The sequence below is a fragment of the Puma concolor genome, chromosome A1 (assembly GCF_028749965.1).
Source record: "Puma concolor isolate L17-30 chromosome A1, mPumCon1.1.hap2, whole genome shotgun sequence".
In the NCBI taxonomy this organism is placed as follows: domain Eukaryota; kingdom Metazoa; phylum Chordata; class Mammalia; order Carnivora; family Felidae; genus Puma; species Puma concolor.
In genome coordinates this window covers 143,393,666-143,412,943 of record NC_141667.1, presented here as the reverse complement: position 1 = coordinate 143,412,943, position 19,278 = coordinate 143,393,666, and the positions used below count along the sequence as shown (strand labels likewise).

The 19,278-nt window shown below is 35.8% G+C and overlaps 1 protein-coding gene across 6 annotated transcripts in view; it reads left to right on the top strand.

Moving 5' to 3' along the window:
* The window catches only part of DMXL1 (Dmx like 1), a 134,954-nt gene that overhangs the window by 4,233 nt on the left and 111,443 nt on the right, over positions 1 to 19,278 (top strand). For all 6 annotated transcript variants that reach the window (XM_086705712.1, XM_086705710.1, XM_025924858.2 and 3 more), the window contains exons 2-3: positions 13,916 to 14,041; positions 16,970 to 17,041. In XM_086705712.1, coding sequence (XP_086561838.1) covers positions 13,916 to 14,041; positions 16,970 to 17,041 — 198 coding nt within the window. The remainder of the gene's footprint in view (positions 1 to 13,915; positions 14,042 to 16,969; positions 17,042 to 19,278) is intronic.

The following is a 19,278-nucleotide window of genomic DNA, read 5'->3' as shown; positions in this document are numbered from 1 at the left end:
AGCCTAGTTCCTTACAGCTCTTTGTATATCCATGAGCAAGTTCTTTTATACTCTCTAAATTCCTTTTTTTCTCATCTGTAAAATAGAGCTAAAGTGTTACCTATTCATAGTGTACTATGTTCAGTGTTTATGTAAAACCCTCAAAAATGACAGTTATTATAAAATTCAAGTCATGCTTATTCTAATGCTTGGCACATAAATACTGGTTGAATTGATGAATAAGACATACAGAAGACATTGGGATATAATTAAAATGCTGTATTTTAAAATAGCTTTAATAATTTATATTTGAGTCCAAATAAAATATTTCTATTTAAGTTCCTTTAGGGACATTTTGGTGGCTCAGTCGTTAAGGGTTCAACTCTTGATTTGGGCTCAGGTCATGATCTCACTGTGGTGAGGTTTACTTTGGGCTCTGTGCTGACCGTGCTTAGCCTGCTTGGGATCCTCCCCTCTCTTAATGCTCCTCCCTGACTTGTGCACAGGCTTTCTCTCTCAAAATAAATGAATAAACTTAAAAAAGTTTCTTGAAATTTTTCTCAGTTATTTGTTACGTGTTTTATCCTCAATATCAGGTGAACAACGGGGAAAAATTTCCTGTACACTAAGCAAAAATTCTTTATTTTTTCTTTATTTAACTGAATTCTTCCCTTACTCTTTTTTTCCTTGTTAATTTCCTACTGCTTTTAGAGTGAAAATATGTGAGCAACCTGGTCCTGATCTGTTGAAAACTTTTGTTTTTAGAATAAAAACTATTTTGTTTATAAAGGACAAATGATAAGTTAAAAAGAGTCACAGTTAATTGGAATCTAGATTTTCTAGTATTTCTGTGAATACTGATGACATATATGCTTTAATATACAATAGATTGTTTTTTTCTTTTCATAGCTTATCTATAGTTAGTGTTGAAACTGTGTTTCAAGTGAAATGGAAAGGGAGGTAATTTATAAGGGACAGATTGTGTTAATATTTAGGACTTCCTGTCTCTAGTTTGAAATTTAAACATCTTTGCTTTAGAAGAGAAAGCAAACATGTTAGAGCTCCAGGCTCTCTTTTGTGTTAGACAACCCAGTGTTCACAGCTAAGGGGACCCAGATTAGAAGTCAAAAGACTGACTGCAGCTCTCTGGGTGTTGGTAGAGAAATGGAGGCTGAATTAGCATTCTCCTGCCAACACTTTCTGTCATAGTAAGCATCCTTTAGCTTTTTGTTTTGTTCTTCTAGGGAAATCTTTATAGGTGGGAGGCTAGAAAGGGGTTTTTTGTTTGTTTTTGGAAGGGGCTTGTGGGTCTTTGTAAGTGGAGAGAATACAAGAGAGGAAAATTTGATACTATTCATATCTGGAAAAAGATTTTTGTGGTTCTCATATGCCATCATGTGGAACTAAATTGGACTTCTTTTTAAAAACTGGCCCTCTTTAAATATTATATTTTAAATAGTATTAATGCCGTTAAGATATTGAAGCAGTACTAATTTTTAACATACGGTTAAAAATGAGAAAAATGTTAATTACAACATACCAAACTCAAGTCATTTAACCAGGAAATATACCAGAAAGAAATTCCTTGGAATATATACCTGGTATGGTTGGTTAAAATGAATCAGTGAAAACAAAAAATCAAATTGTTTTCCAAATTCAGATACTGGCTGTTACAGTCTTGGATAATTTTCGAATTTAGAATATTTGAAAAGGTTCTTTGCCAAAATTTAAAGTTAAAGGGGCGCCTGGGTGGCGCAGTCGGTTGAGCGTCCGACTTCAGCCAGGTCACGATCTCGCGGTCCGTGAGTTCGAGCCCCGCGTCAGGCTCTGGGCTGATGGCTCGGAGCCTGGAGCCTGTTTCCGATTCTGTGTCTCCCTCTCTCTGTGCCCTTCCCCCGTTCATGCTCTGTCTGTCTCTGTCCCAAAAATAAATAAAAACGTAGAAAAAAAAATTTTTTTTTAAATTAAAAAAAAAAAAATAAAGTTAAAAATGATGATTCTATGCTTGATGGCACATATATGAACTCAGTTCTTCCTGTGCATCTTGTTTAGTCTCAAAGTTAGTAAACCTGTTATTTATGTATTATCGAAAAGAATTTTCATTTGTTAATTATCATTGGATAGTAATAGATTTTTCTGATTACAGATCTCTTGATAGAAGCAGCTCATGTATCAGTTGTAATATATGCATATTAATCTTAAAGACCAAATTGTATTACAGTTTAGTTGATAAATCAGTGCTGTTCTTATTGTTTTGATAACCTTACACAATATAGTCAGGGCACCTTCAAATGGGTTTTGAGAATAATTTATTTTAGCCAAATCTTTCAAACTACTTCTAAATTTTTGTTTAGGAATACTATGTATTATATTACTCCTTTGGTTTTTATTTAAACCAGGTTGATTGATTACTTTAAGAATTTAGTGGTACGTACTTAGCCCACTTTAAACCTGCTTTCCCTGATTTTGGTGGGGGAGGGAGCCTGGTGTAATTCCATGCTTATTACCTCACCATGTTGTATATACTCTAGAGATTGAATTAATTTTATTTTTTAAATTTTTATTTAAATTCATTGGAATAGTCCATTAGAACTATCCATAAGAAGATATGTCTCTTCTAAGTGATTTTTGGATGATACCTTGTTTGGGTTACCTGTACATATTCATCTCTTTTTTTCCCCAGCTTTATTGAGATATAATTGACATACATCATCATGTAAGTTTAAGGTATACAGTGTGATGATTTGATACAAGTATATATCGTGAAATGTTTATCACAGTAAGGCTAGTTAATATGTCCCTTACATAATGACCATTTTGTTGTTGTTACGGTGAGAACATTAAAGCTTTATTCTCACAGCAACTTTCAAGGACATAATGCTATATTGTTAACTCTAGTCACCATGCTGTACATTAGATCCCTGGAACTTATTCATCTAACAGTTGAAAGTTGGTACCCTTTGACCAGCATCTCCCATCTCCCTCAGCCCTCAGACCCTGGCAACCACCTTTCTAGTCTCTGTTTTTATTAGTATAATGTTTTTAGATTCCGTGTATGGAATACATGTATATCACATTTGTCTTTCTCTGTTTGATTTATTTCACTTAATATTATGCTGTCAAGGTTGTCACAAATGTCAGGATTTTCTTTTATTTTAATGGCTGAACACTATTCCATTGTGTATATATATCATATACATATGATATATGTATATGATGGACATGTATATGTTGATGGATGTGTATATGTTGGACACTTAGGTTGTTGCCATATCTTGGCTATTGTGAAGAATACTGCAGTAAATATGGGAGTGTAGGTATTTCATTGAGATAGTCATTTCATCATCTTTGGATATATACCCAGAAGTTACTTTGCTAAGTCACATGGTACTTCTATTTTTAACTTTTTTAGAAAACTTCATACTGTTTTCCATAGTATCTATATTAGTTTACATTCCCAACAAGAGTGCACAAGAATTTTCTTTGGTCTGCATCTTCACCAACACTTGGTGTCTCTTGTCTTTTTGATGATAGCCATTCTAATAGGTGTGAAGCACTATCTCATTGTGGTTTTGCTGTATATTTCCCTCATGATTAGTGATGAAAAACTTTTTTTCATGTACCTATTAGCCACTTCAATGTCTTTTTTTGAAAAATGTCTATTCAAGTTTTCTACCCAGTTTTTAATCAGACTGTTTTCTTACTGATTTATATGAGTTCTTTGTATGTTTTGGGTATTAACTCCTTATCAGAGGTGGTTTGCAAAATTTTCTCCCATTCTGTAGGTTGCTTTTTCATTTTGTGAACGGTTTCTTTTGCTGTGCAGAAGCTTTTTAGTTTGATGTAGTCCCCCCCCCACCTTATTATTTCTTTTGCTGCTTGTGCTGTTGGTGTCATAACAAAAAAGTCATCACTAAGACCAATGTCAAGGAGTTTTTCCTCTATGTTTTCCTTTAGGAATTTTATGGTTTCAGGTCTTACATTCAAGTCTGTGATCCATTTTGAGTTGATTTTTGTGTATAAGGGTACAGTTTTATTCTTTTGCATGTGCATGTGCAGTTTCTCATTACCATTTTTTGAAAAGACTATCTCCATTATGCATTCTTGGTGCCTTTGTTGAAGATTAGTTGGCTAATTAGTTGGCCTTTTGTCTATGTGTCTGTCTTTATGCCAGCATCATACTGTTTTGATTACTATAGCTTTGTAATATAGTCTGAAATCAGGAAGTGTGATGGCTCGGGCTTAGTTCTTGCTCAAGATTGCTTTGGCTATTTGGGGTATTTTGTGGCTTCATATGAATTTTGGGATTTTTTTTTTTCCTGTGAACAATGCCGTTGGTATTTTGATAGGGATTGCACTGAATCTGTAGATTGCTTTGAGTACTATGGACATTTTAACAATAGTCTTCCATTCTAAGCACACAAAATATTTTTCCTTTTTTGTGTGTGTCATCTTCAGTTTCTTTAATCAGTGTTTTACAGTTTTCAGTGTATCTTTCACCTTTTTAAAATTTGTTGTTAAGTATTTTACTCTTTTTGATGCTATTGTCAGTTTTCTTAATTTCCTTTTTAAATAGGTCATTGTTAATATATAGAAACACAACTGATTTTTTGTGTATTGATTTTGTATCCTACAGCTTTGCTGAATTCATTTACTACTTCTAATGTTTTTTTCTTTTGGTAGTGCCTTTAGAGATTTCAATATATGATATCTTGTTAAGTGTAAACAGAGTCATTTTGATGTGTTTCTTCCTGATTTGGATGCTTTTTATTGTTTTTTTCACACCTAATTGCTCTGGCAAGGACTTTTAGTACTGTTTTTAATGTGAGTGGTGAGAGTAGGCATCCTTGCCTTTTTTCCTAATCTTAGAGAATTATAAAAAAGCTTGCCTCAGCTTGTCACCATTGAATGTGGTGTTTATATTGTAGGCTTGTCATGTATGGCCTTTATTGAACTGTCCTTGAATCCCACTTGATCATGGTATATAATCTTTTTAATGTCCTGTTAAAATTGGTTTGCAAGTATTTTGTTTAGGATTTTTACATTTGTGTTAATCAAGCATATTGGTGTGTAATTTTCCTGTAGTGCCCTTGTCTAGACTTTTTTTCCACCCTTAATGTTTGTTTATTTTGAGACAGAGAGTGAGTGTGTGCCTTTCAGCTGGGGAGGAGCAGTGAGAGAGGGAGACATAGAATCCCAAGCAGGCATTATGCTGTCAGTGCAAAGCCCATTGTGGGGCTTGATATCACAAACCATGAGATCATCACCTGATCCCAAACCAAGAGAGAGATGCTTAACTGATTGAGCCACCCAGGCTCCCCATCTTGTCTAGAGTTCTAACGGCAGAATGCTGGCTCTACACAATGAGTTTGTAAATGTTTAGTTTTTTGGAAGAGCTTGACAAGGATTGGCATTAATTGTCAAGTGTTTGGTAGAATTCACTAGTGAAGCCATCTGATCCTGGACTTTTAGTTGTTGGAAGTTTTTCATAACTGATTCAATTGGTGTATAATGTTTTCTCAGTTTTAATTTCTAAAAGAGAAAGTATTGATAGTGATAATGTACAAACTAAAGCCCTTGAGGAGAGAAAAGGGAGGATGGTTAACGTCAATATTTTCTTTTTTTTTTTTAATGTTTATTTTTGAGAGAGACAGAGCTTGAGCGGGGAGGGGCAGAGAGAGAGGGAGACACAGAAACCGAAGCAGGCTCCAGGCTCTGAGCTGTCAGCACAGAGCTGGACATGGGGCTTGAACTCATGAACGACGACACCATGACCTGAGCCGAAGTTGGACGCTTAACCAGCTGAGCCACCCAGGTGCCCCTCAGTGTTTTCTTAAGAGGTCAAAGAATTCCTGAGACCAGGGAGTTTGAGAACAATTGCTTTCTAGTATTCCATTATATGATTATACTACAGTTTATTTATATGTTCTGTTGTTGATGGATGCTTGAGTTGGTTCTACCTCAGAGTGTTTATGAATAGCTTTGAATGTTCTTATTCATGTATTTTAGTGTAATATGGACACTTTCTATTGCGTATAAACTTAGGAGTAGAATTGCTGATTATTGATTAGGCATGTGTTTAGTTTTCCAAAGTAGTTGTACCATTTTTTTTATTTTTTAAAAATGTTTATTTATTTATTTTGAGCACCAGGGAAGGGCAAGAGAGAGGGAGAGAGAAAATCCCAAGCAGGGTCTGCACTGATGGCACAGGAGGTCAGTCTCGACCCGTGAGATCATGACCTCAGCCGAAATCAAGAATTGGACACTCGACCCACTGACTGAGCCATGAAAGCATCTTGAGTTGTACCATTTTAATTTATATTCGTATCAACAGTTATGGGAGTGCTGGTTGCTTCACAATCCAAATAAGACGTTTTTAATTATGGGAAGAAATTAGAGAAAAATTATTAAATTCATTGCCATTGTTTGTTTATAAGACATCGTGTGGCAGCCTAACACAGCAGGTAAGAGCATGTCCTTTCCCAGTAGTTGTAACTTGGTTTCAGTCTCAGTTGTGCCTCCTACTGGCTCTAACACTCAAGGCAATTACTCAGTCTGTTTAAGCTTGAATTTGCTTATGAGTAAAATGGGGTGATTATAGTGAGTACTTCACAGTATTTGTTGTAGGGATTAAATCTGTTGACAGTGAAAAACACTTGAATTGGCCTTGCGGTATAGTGCCAAAGAGAAAAAAATAGGCCCAAAACACTATAGAAAGTGAAAAATAAAAGAAAGCATAAAAAAGTCACAGCCTTTTTTGTTTTAAATTTTTGAAAATAATTAAGTTTTAGATGTTTTCATCACTACATGGAAAGTAACTATTTAGAAATAACTTCATACCTAGAAAAAGTAATGAAATAAAAATAATACAAGGAGCACCCATACTCTCTTTACTTAGATTTGACTATTGGTAGTATTTGATTCCCATTTTCTTTATCATTTGTGCTCCTTGGATATGTGTATGCCTACATAATTTTTTGTCCTGAACCCTTTGAAATAAGTTACATATGTCATAATTTTTTACAATCAAATACTTTGATTTCATGGTAAGACGAGTATTCTGTTATATAATAACAGTAATCTATTTCATAAATGTATATTGATAAACTTTTAGCTAATGTATTAGCTGTATTCCAGTTCTGTTAGTTGATATGACAGCATTCTATACAGCATTTATCTTTTCTAGTACAAGATTCGGACCATGGGATTACATTTAATTACCATGTCTCTTTAGCATCATTTCTTTTTTTTTAAATTCATTTTGACATTGACATTTGAAGAGTAGAGTATGTTCTTCCCACTTTTAAAAAACAAACCTTTACTCATTTTGCATTTTCTGATGTTTCTTCTTGATTATAGTGAGGTTATGCATTCTTGGCCAAAATTCTGCATAGATGATGTTGTGTTCTTCTCTAGGTGTATGTGATATCTATCATTAGTGATGTTAATTTTGATGACTCTTGAAGGTGTTGCCCAGTTTCTCCCCCATACAACAAATTTCTTTTTTTTTTTTTTCCTTCCTCTTGCACCTAATAAGCAATGTGTGAGAGAGTTTTAAGACCGTTCAAATATCCTAGGTTGAGTCCCTATTCCTAGGTTGAATATCTGCTGATGATGATTCTTGCCTGGTCCTTTTTTTTTTTTTTTTTTTTTTAAAGCACCTTCTTTCTGGTGTTAAGAGGGTATTCTTTGCCCTCATTGTAGCTACCCTGCCCCAGTGATGTGTAATTAGCTATTTCTTCAAGGAGCCCTGGTTTCTTTTAGTAGAGAATGCTATTAGAGACCAAGATCAAGGTGCTAGGTGATCTCATTGCTACTGGGATGTTTATGCTTCTTGTCCTTTTCAGTGGACAGTACCAGCACATGATACACATGTATATGCATATGGCATGCACATACATACACATATACAAATATATATACATATGTGAAGGGAAATATGTATATTTTGGAAAGCATAATTTTTATACCAATATTTCCAATTCCAGTACAACCTTACTTGACTCTGTTGCATCTTTCCTTATTTTATATCTTTGTTCTTCCTTATATCATGAGATCCTCAGCTAATTTGCTCAGTTCTGTAATACATTTAAAATAGTTTCAGAATTGCATTGTCCATACCACTACAGTTACAAAACAACCTACAAAAAGCATTCAACATTTGTTCATACTTCTCCCCACCCTGCCTGTGAGATAATAGAAGATAACATATATTGGTCTGTCTCCCTTGTTTCTGGCACAGAGCTCCTGAAACTCTTCTAAATTCCTAAGTGATATAAACATTATGAGCATCACTTGTTCTAATATTTGTTTTTTTTAATTTAACAGTTTTTTAATATTTTTTTTAATGTGTATTTAATTTTGAGAGAGATTGTGTGTCCAGGTGCTGCGTGCTGCATGGGGTTGGGGAGTGAGGGGGAGGGGAGAGAGAGAATCCCAAGCAGGCTCCTCCATGTCAGCACAGAGCCTGACACAGGGCTTGATCTCATGAACTGTAAGATCATGACCTGAGCTGAAATCAAGAGTTGGATGCTTCAGGAACTGAGCCACCCAACATGCCCAATTTTTTTTTTAAGTAGTCTCTTTACCCAATGTGGGGTTCAAACTTACAATTCCGAGATCAAGAGTCACATGCTCTATTGACTAAGCCAGGCAGGCACCCCCTAATACTTACTTGGTTCTTTACGCTGGGACCTACCACAGCTCCTGAAACCCTTATAAATTCCTAAGGTATAAGGGAACCAGGAGCATCTTTTGTTGTAATGAGGCAACTCTAGGTAGGGTCCTGGATGGCTTGTGGGATGGTCAGCAGAAAGATTAAGCCAGATTTAGAAGCTTGTAATTTTCAGCCCCACCTTCTATTCTCCAGAGACTAGAGAGGGATTAGAAATGGAGTTAATAATTGACAAGCCTGTGCAAGGAAGCTTCTGTGAAATCCCAACAGTATGGCACTCGGGGAGCTTCCAGGTTGGTGAACATATCCATGTACCAGGAGGGTGATGCTCCCCTAGCTCCATGGGGACAGAAGCTCCTGTACTTGGAACCTCCTCCCAGATCCTGCTCTATACATTTCTTCTTTTTTTTTTTTTTAAATTTTTTTTTTCAACGTTTATTTATTTTTGGGACAGAGAGAGACAGAGCATGTACAGGGGAGGGGCAGAGAGAGAGGAAGACACAGAATCGGAAACAGGCTCCAGGCTCTGAGCCATCAGCCCAGAGTCTGATGCGGGGCTCGAACTCACGGACCGCGAGATCGTGACCTGGCTGAAGTCGGACGCTTAACCGACTGCGCCACCCAGGCGCCCCTATACATTTCTTTATCTAAGTTGTTCTTCTGTATCCCTTATCATATCTTTTAATAAATTGGTAAATGTAAGTAAGTATTTCTCTGAGTTTTGTTTTAGCACATATCAAATCCAAGGGGAAGGAGGTCATGGGAACTTCTGTTAAGAACTCCATGTGTGTTTTCTTATTTTCCTTGTTCCTTGCCCGAATAACACATCCTTTTGTACTTTGCTTTTTTTCACTTAAAAATGTCCCCAAGAAATCACTGCATTTCAGTTCATAGATAGCTTCCTAATTATTTTTACAGCTGTATTATACTCCATTGTGGGTATGTGCAATATTTATTTAACTAGTCTCCTATGCACAGGAGACTTTTTAAGGAGAGACATTTACAGATTCTTGAAAATGATTGAGAAACGGAACATAATGCAAATAAGGTTTGAGTCTTTAATGCATTCTATATTTAGTAATGCAGATAAACTGAAAAATAAGTTCTGTAGTCAAGAATACCAGAAAATCTTAATCATAAGCACCAAGCATAGTAGTCGACTAGTGAAGACTGCAGATGATTATAATCTTTTTTTTCTCATATAGTAGTTTATTGCCATGCATTAGTTATAACTCTAAGAGAAGAAAGTGGGGACTGAAAGAGAGATATTCCAGATAAGATCAGTCATTTTCAATTGATTCGAAGTTTACCAAAACGAGAGAGAGAAAGCTTTTGTATGTTCTACTGTCACTAAAGGAAAGTCAAATGACAGGCAATAATAGTGTAATACAGGAGCAGCAAAAGGACAAGGGTAATTCAGAACTGGGTTAATCTTTGAATGATCAAGGGTTAATTGTATTAAAAATTGGCATTTTCCTATCTAGAGTTCTAAGTGTTTATTTCTGGGATAACTATGCGTTTCTCAACTCTGCAGATGTTTAATACTTACATTAGACAGTAATTTTGTAACCAACTCAAAATGGATAAAGGATCTGATTGTGAGACAGGAAACCATCAAAACCCTAGAGGAGAAAGCAGGAAAAAAACCTCTGACCTCAGCTGCAGCAATTTCTTACTTGACACATCTCCAAAGGCAAGAGAATTAAAAGCAAAAATGAACTATTGGGACCTCGTGAAGATAAAAAGCTTCTGCACTGCAAAGGAAACAATCAACAAAACTAAAAGGCAACCAACGGATTGGGAAAAAATATTTGCAAATGATATATTGGACAAAGGGCTAGTATCCAAAATCTATAAAGAACTTACCAAACTCCACACCCGAAAAACAAATAATCCAGTGAAGAAATGAACAGAAGACATGAATAGACATTTCTCTAAAGAAGACATCTGGATGGCCAACAGGCACATGAAAACATGCTCCACGTCACTCCTCATCAGGGAAATACAAATCAAAACCACACAGACATCACCTCACTCCAGCCAGAGCGGCTAAAATGAACAAATCAGGAGACTATATAGATGCTGGCGAGCACGTGGAGAAATGGGAACCCTCTTGCACTGTTGGTGGGAATGCAGACTGGTGCAGCCCCTCTGGAAAACAGTGTGGAGGTTCCTCAAAAAATTAAAAATAGATCTTCCTGTGACCCAGCAATAGCACTACTAGGGATTTACCCAAGGGATACAGGAGTGCTGATGCATAGGGGCACTTGTACCCCAATGTTGACAGCAGCACTTTCAACAATAGCCAAATTATGGAAAGAGCATAAATGTCCATCAACTGATGGGGGCGCCTGGGTGGCTTAGTCGGTTGAGCATCCGGCTTCGACTCAGGTCATAATCTCGGGGTTTGTGAGTTTGAGCCCCGCATCGGGCTCTGTGCTGACAGCTCAGAGCCTGGATCCTGCTTCGGATTCTGTGTGTGTCTCTCTCTGCCGCTACCCACTCACACTCTGTCTCTCTCTCCATCAAAAATAAATAAACATTAAAAAATTACAAAAAAATGTTCGTCAACTGATGAATGGTTACAGAAATTGTGGTTTATATACACAATGGAGTACTTCGTGGCAATGAGAAAGAGTGAAATATAGCCCTTTGTAGCAACATGGATGGAACTGGAGAGTGTTATGCTAAGTGAAATAAGTCATACAGAGAAAGACAGACACCATATATTTTCACTCTTAATGTGGATCCTGAGAAACTTAACAGAAGACCATGGGGGAGGGGAAGGGGAAAAAAATAAAGGGAGGGAGCCAAAGCATAGGAGACTCTTAAAAACTCAGAATAAACTGAGGGTTGATGGGGGGGTGGGTGGGAGGGGAAAGGGGGTGATGGGCATTGAGGAGGGCACCTGTTGGGATGAGCACTGGGTGTTGTATGGAAACCAATTTGACAATAAACTTCATATATTGAAGAAAGAAAAAAGAAAGAAAGAAAGAAAGAAAGAAAGAAAGAAAGAAAGAAAGAAAGAAAGAAAACATACATGTTCATTCCAGTTAATGGAAACTAAAAAAATTTTGTTAACAAGTAGGGAAATCTAAATTGTAAACATTCAGAATTTGACACAATGTTTTGGGATACAGTGACAATCAGTACTTTATCAAAATTTAATAATGAGGGGAAAATCATTTTCTAAAATATTAAGATATTTAGTGTGTTACAAATGAAAATTTTTCTTAAATTAGTTTTTGGAAATTTTTCTTGCTAATAGTCTTGTGACAAGTCTCATGTTCTGATAGTGGATGTTTATATCGTTTTACAGACCATCATGAGATTTTTTTTTGTTTGTTCACTGAGCCAAGATTTTCCCCTGTGTGATACTAGTGGAACCATACTTGATTGTCACTAATTTCTTCTAGGAAAATTCGGGCAAGCACAATAACTAGGGAAGTCCTAATGGTGCCAGGGAAATAGCGCTAGGTCAAGAATCAAAAGCGATCAGGATTCTGAAGCCCATTCTGCCACTTAGAAGTTATGTCAGCCTATTAAGGCCTCATTTTCTTATCTGTAATGTGAGCATATTTATTGGTATGTTCTCTCAAATTTCTTTTCAAATACTTTTTGCTGGCAGGTACAGAAACATTGTGGCTTTGATAGGAATTAAGGTCATGAAGTATATATTAAGTATAATATTTTTTACATTAAGTAAGGTAAATGTGCAGGTGCAAAAGTGATGAGAAAGTAAATAATTGCCAATACTGTGAACTTATTTTTGGATGGGAAACAGTTTGTGATAAATGTTTTATTGTTAGTGTTATACTTCATGCTGGCTTATATAGGTAAATTCTAGGAAGACAGCCACATACTTTGTAACAGGAGAAACTCCTGTGATTTAAGAAGTTAAAGAAAGGATGCAAAATCAGTTCTGGTTGGAAGAGTTGTGCTAATTGTAAAAACCGAAAAGAGGTATAAAATGCTTGCCAGCAAGCCTTGAATGATACCTGTTTATTTGTTTGGCTGTGGTGGCTGTTTTTTGACGTTAGATACTTCATTTATTCCATAGGTGTTTATAAAGAAATCCTGTTAGTTAGAATTGGAGGATAGAGCAGAGAATAAGATATGCTTGTATGCTCTCTTTTTGTCTTGAAACTTAACTTGCAGCAATTGAAGTGGATAATAAGCAAGATACTTAAAAATTATGATAGGTGCTATGAAGAAGAATAAATAGTGGTGGGATGGAAAGTAATCAGAGACAGAGGGAACGGAGACCCGAATATTGAAAAAAAGCTAGCTAGACAAAGATCAGGCAGGAGAGAGGTGGATAAAACACACTGAGGTGGAAAAAGATTGGTATGCCCCTGGAACAGAAGGAAGGGCAATGTAGGGATGGGAGCCAAAAGAGGGAAGGAAACAGTAGCTTGAGATGGGTTTGGAGAGTTAGGATAATAATTTAGGGCATTGAACCATGGTAAGGAGTTGATTTATTCCATGTCCAATGGATAGACTATTGAAAGGGTTTTTAAGCAGGGCAAATTACTTGCTTTAATAAAGATTTTTAAGAGATGACTCTTAGGGGAGCTCAGCTCACTCACTTGATAGAACGTGCAACTGTTGATCTTGGAGTCATGAGTTTGAGCTCCACATTGGGTCTAGAGCCTACTTAAAAAAAAAAAAAAAGATGACTGTGTGTGGAAAGGAATTAGAGGGAAGCAAGAATGGAAACAGTCTATTAATAGTAGTATGGGGGGGGGTTCCTGAGTGGCTCAGTCATTTGAGCATCTGACTCTTGATTTCTGCTCAGGTCATGATCTCACAGTTCATGGGTTCGAACCCTGGGTGGGGTTCTGTGCTGACAGCACAGATCCTATTTGAGATTCTCTGTCTCCTTCTCTGTCTCATGAGAGATTCTCTGTCTCCCTCTCTCACTCATGCATGAGTGTGCCCACTCTCAAATTAAATAAACTTAAAAAAAAATAGTAGTGCAAGAGGTAGATGATAATAGTTTAGACCAGAGCAGTACCATTCATTAGTGATGAAGGAAGTGAACATTTTGCAGACAGGACTGGCTGAATTTGCTGATGGGACTGAATATCAGAGGTAAAGGAAATATTCTTGAATTATACAGATTAAAAAAAAAAAACAGGATGTTTAAAATCACTCTGTTAAAACATAATATTAATGCCAGTATTGTATGTGATATATACTTTCTTCACAAGTTTATTCTTTTTCTTTCTTTCTTTCTCTCTTTCTTTCTTTTTTTTTTAGGCTTATGCATCTGGATGTGACATTGTTATACTGGGAAGTGATTTTGAAAGGTTGCAAATAATCCCAGGAGCTAAACATGGAAATATTCAAGTAGGATGTGTAGACTGCTCAATGCAACAAGGCAAGGTTTGTAATCTTATAATGTGAGATTTGTTTTGAATATGGTTTTTGTCAAGATAATCTCCAAAGTATGTATTTCCTATTGAATGTGAAGCTTTCTTTGTTTCAGGGACAATGTAGCTACAATTTTCTTTGACTCTCTAAGATGCATAGTAGAGAACAAAATTCTTGTTTCTCTCTGATGTGTCTTGGAGACTGTCAAGAATTCTGTTCTTACATAATTTCAAGTTATAGCATAATCTTTTCTGTGAACATTACCCATAGAACAGTTCTAAAGGTTACTTATTTAAAAATTGATTGGATTAAGGTAAAGGAATGACAATAAACCTTCAGTCTGTTTACACATAAACTACTGAGGAGAAATCATATGTTAGAGTCATTCTTCATTGTGCAGGTATCTCCTTGTAACTTCTGGATAAACTTTATACTAAAATGGATATCAACTCTTCTAAAGTCTGTAGTTTTTCATCAATTTATTCCAAGTCTGTAAGAAAAATGAAAAATTTTGTTTGGGCTTCTATTTGCATGTGAAAAGTAAAAAGTGACCTTGAAACAAGAAGAAGAAGAACAACAAAAGAAACAGGTTATGATTCTGTATCAGGTGAAATATGGTTCTACATAGTAGCAGAATTGGTAGAGTCCTAGCTAGTAGGCAGTAGTGTATAGCTTAATATAGCACCATGTAGGCATAGGTGGCCAAGCCTAGGTATACTTGTAACTAGACTGGGCTAAACTGTGCAAATTTATTTAATTTTTTTGCTAGATATTTAAAATGTTATTTGCCTATATGATTCCACCAGAACATTTTGCGTGAGGAATCAAATGGACCCAATCTTTTTTTTTTTTTTTTTTTAATGTAAGCATTTCTGATGAACCTGCCTGTCTGAAAAGTTACCTCTTAGGACATAGTTTAGAGTTACTTATGGTAGAATATGTTTTGGCTCTTGAAATCTTTACCTGTTTCTTTGACTGGTCTTCTTTGTTATTCCTAGGTCCCTTACCTTTGTAGTTACAAGTGTTTCTCACCTATCTTTCTTTTGTTCACTACTTTCATTCTTACTACATTACGAAAATGATCTTTATTATGGAATGTTGAAAATCCTTGAGACTTCCCCCTCTTCATGTTTGTTTGATCTCCAGCTTTGTAGTTCTATAATCTTCATTATTGTGTAAAAATTTGATTAAACCATCTGGACTCAGACCTAGTTAATGTTGGAAATCTCATTTTAATAACTTCACATATGATTTATATTTTCATGAGATCCTATATTACATGACAGTCCAGGTTAAACTGGTTATTTGGTTTTATAGTCATTTTCATAAAGGGCAAATTTCCTTTGTGTCACAGATCTTAGTACAATTAAAAGACTCCTTATGATATCAGGAAGAAAATTTGCAGGTTATGAAACTTGGAGATTTGTTTGCCTTTAAGAAGGAAATGCTGCTTAATACTGTAGACATCTAGTATTTTAGCATTACTGTTTTGTTTTCCTCTGTAGTACTAGCAGATTAATTTTCATGAGACTATTCATCTGCATTTATCTGACTCATTTGCTTAGAACATTCTTAGCTTCCCAGTACCTTGGGAAAGTTCAAATCGTTCACCTTGGCCTGAGGCCCTGTACAACCTGGATTGGATGTACCTTTTTGGATGTGTGTCCTTTATTCTGTTATAAGGGACACTCTGTTCCATCTGGGCTAGTAGTCATCTCCAAGCATACATTGTCTCTTCTAATGTTTATACTTGTGTTCATATTTGTGTTATACCCTGCTTCTACACTGAACATTCCTTTCTCTTTGAAACCCTACCCATACTTAAAAGCTCAAACTAAATACGTCCTTGCAGACTGACTGATTGCAGATGATTTCTGTATCCTGTGAACCTTGCAGAACACTTAAAAAGAGCCATTGAAAGTCTTTTTCCATTGGATATTACATGCTCATTACTTACTCCCCTCTTCTCTAGATTGATTATATGTTCTTATCTTTGTCTCTCATTCATTCTTTGTATCTATCAATCTCATTTCTGATACTTCAGTGTTCTTCATTTGTGGCTCACTCAAGCTTTAACAGTAGCCACCTTATAAAATAGAGCCATTGGGGCGCCTGGGTGGCGCAGTTGGTTAAGCGTCTGACTTCAGCCAGGTCACGATCTCGCGGTCCGTGAGTTTGAGCCCCGCGTCAGGCTCTGGGCTGATGGCTCAGAGCCTGGAGCCTGTTTCCGATTCTGTGTCTCCCTCTCTCTCTCTGCCCCTCCCCCGTTCATGCTCTGTCTCTCTCTGTCCCAAAAATAAATAAACGTTGAAAAATAAAATAAAATAAAATAAAATAAAATAGAGCCATTGACTAAAAGAGTAAATTATAAAGATACCAAATAAAATAGAGTATTGAAAAAATGCATTTCTTGGAGAGTTCACAAAGGAATAGATCTAAGTTTTATTTTTAAAAGGCTACATACACATACAGTGACAGAATTTTGAACTTTAAAGAGATAACCTAGAAATTGAGTTTTAAGTCTGATTTCCACCTGACAAGGAATACATAAGTACATTTTTTTTTTCTATGAGGAAGAGAATTAATATTTACCATGCATCTTATAAGATAATTATATGCTGGATATTTTATAGCCATTGTTTTAATCCTCCAACTAATTCCATTAGGAAGATAGTATTATGCATATTATAAATATAGATAAATAGATAGAGATACTAAGATGCAAAGAGATTAACTTGCTAGTTACCCAGTTGGTAAGTGACAGTACTAGAATTCTGATTTGGGTATGGTGGTCTCTTAAAACTGACATTTCAAGTATTGATGAATGAAATTGTGTTGGTGGGGGGCTTATTTTAAGTTATATTACTAATTTCTTTTGCTCTTTTGATTCATAAGTAAGTTAACATATCCATAAGTTTTCTTTATTTTTCTTTTTAAAAGATTGCAGCATCCTATGGAAATGTTATCTCTGTGTTTGAACCAGTTAACCTACCGAAGCAAAAGAAAAATTTGGTCAGTAATTTATCATTTTTCTTTTAGGAATTGAAATGTCTTGAGTATTCAAAGACTGTTTTTTAAGGGTGTAGAATCAGAGTGATCATCAAATAAATCAGTATAAATTATACCATAATTGTAGATACATGTTAAATGCCACTTCCATATTTAAAATATGTTTTAAATCTTGGATTGAAGTAGAATTAAACTAAATTGTGTTGATGAATTGCCTGAAAATACTTTTTTTCTTCTGATGTTTTTCTTTTATAATAAATATTTCAAGTGTCAACAACTTTAAGTTTGGCACTTCATTTATTGCTAATGGCAAGCACCATTATGTAGGTGGGGTGACTGTTTTGTTTTTGGTTTTTATTATCTACTTTTATATAGTTTCTCTGCTGTTTCTTGTGTATTTTGTTCTTAAAGTTACATGTTTTAATTGCAGAGTCTTAACATATCTCCAGGGCTTATTTTTTTGCACTTACTATGTTCGTGTAATATAACTGTTAACAGGTCAGTAAATGTTTTTCTTTATAGAGAAACTGTATTCAGAAATAGTTCTGAAAGCTGGTTAAAACAATATTTCATAAGTACAAAGGTTATGTAGTAAATTTCTTGGGTGCTTGAATGCCCTAGATACAATAGACCAGCTTATTTTACCCATTTCCACTGAAGATTAAACTGGTGATTTAAGTCCTATGAAAGAGGATCACCAAAGTATGGTCTTAAGAGCACTGCTTGCTTGCTTTCTCTGCTGCTTTCTAGCCATTTGATCCTAAGCAAGTCAGTCTTACGAGGCTCTTTGATCAATTCTGAAATTGGCTAATAGCGATTCATTCTTTGTGGGAATATTGTAATGATGACATGATGTCAGAAACTGTGCAGAAGTATGTTAAATGTAAAGAATTGAGGTGTTTTGGGGCGCCTGGGTGGCGCAGTCCGTTAAGCGTCCGACTTCAGCCAGGTCACGATCTCGCGGTCCGTGAGTTCGAGCCCCGCGTCAGGCTCTGGGCTGATGGCTCAGAGCCTGGAGCCTGTTTCCGATTCTGTGTCTCCCTCTCTCTCTGCCCCTCCCCCGTTCATGCTCTGTCTCTCTCTGTCCCAAAAATAAATAAACGTTGAAAAAAAAATTAAAAAAAAAAAAAAGAATTGAGGTGTTTTAATAATAGACATACCTTTATATATCTTTGAGTATTTTTCATTTCATTTTCACTTACCTCCTTAGTATCTTACAAATTCCCTCTGACTTAGTATGACAGCTGTTATTTCTTTTTTATAAGTAAGACAACAGAGGCCCAAAGAAAATAAGTTAGTTAACCAGTGAAACAGCTGCTGAGCCGCAGAACTAAGTAAAACTAGCTGTATTGATTCCTACGTGTGGACTTTCTTTTCCGTACTTTGTGTTAATGAAAAATATTTTCTTTAGGTTAACTGATACTCACTTTAAAACTTCCCGGAAGGAGAATCCACAGTTCTCCCCTGATTTATATTTGTGTTGTGTTACCAAATGAATCCAATATTAGAAGCCCTAATAACCTGTGAATTAGTAATTGAAAGTAGTAAAAAAAAAAAGGGATTGCTCTGCTCGGGATGATATATTTCAAGTAATATTCCATAAATATTTATTGAATGAAATAACTGACTTTAAAAAAATCAGTTATGTTAAAATAGCTTTATCAGTAAGGGTAGAATCAGGAATTTTAGTTTTTGCCCACTTTGTCATGTACTGGTTATAATTGTTTAATATATTGTTAAAAAGTCAGTAAGAAGAAGTTGGTTTATTGGTAGGCAACCCTGACTGCAGAAAGGGTAAAAAACAACAACAACAACAAAAACAAACAAACAAAAAACCTTGATGTGTAAGGGAAAAACTGGATCAAATAGAAAAATGGACTTTGGAAGGTACATAGAATCTGTAATTCCTGGGTATAGTCTAAGAGAATCTGTAGATCCTCATAAAAAAGGTACTATTTCCTTTTCTTTGTGCATTCTGGAATATTCTTTTAAGGTGGTGGTTCTTCATGGGAAGACAACTTCAGAATCACTAGCTGGTCCATGTATCCATCCTGCCCTCGGGATTTCTAAATCTGTAGGTGTGGCGTTGTGCCTAGGCACTTCTGTGTCTGGTTCTAGAGAGGGTTCTGACGTGCACTATGATCAAAAGCCATTCCTGCGAGGCAGTGTTTCATAAAAGCATATTCTGCAGACCACCTGTATCAGAATCACCTGGGGCATTGATTTAAAGTACAGATTCC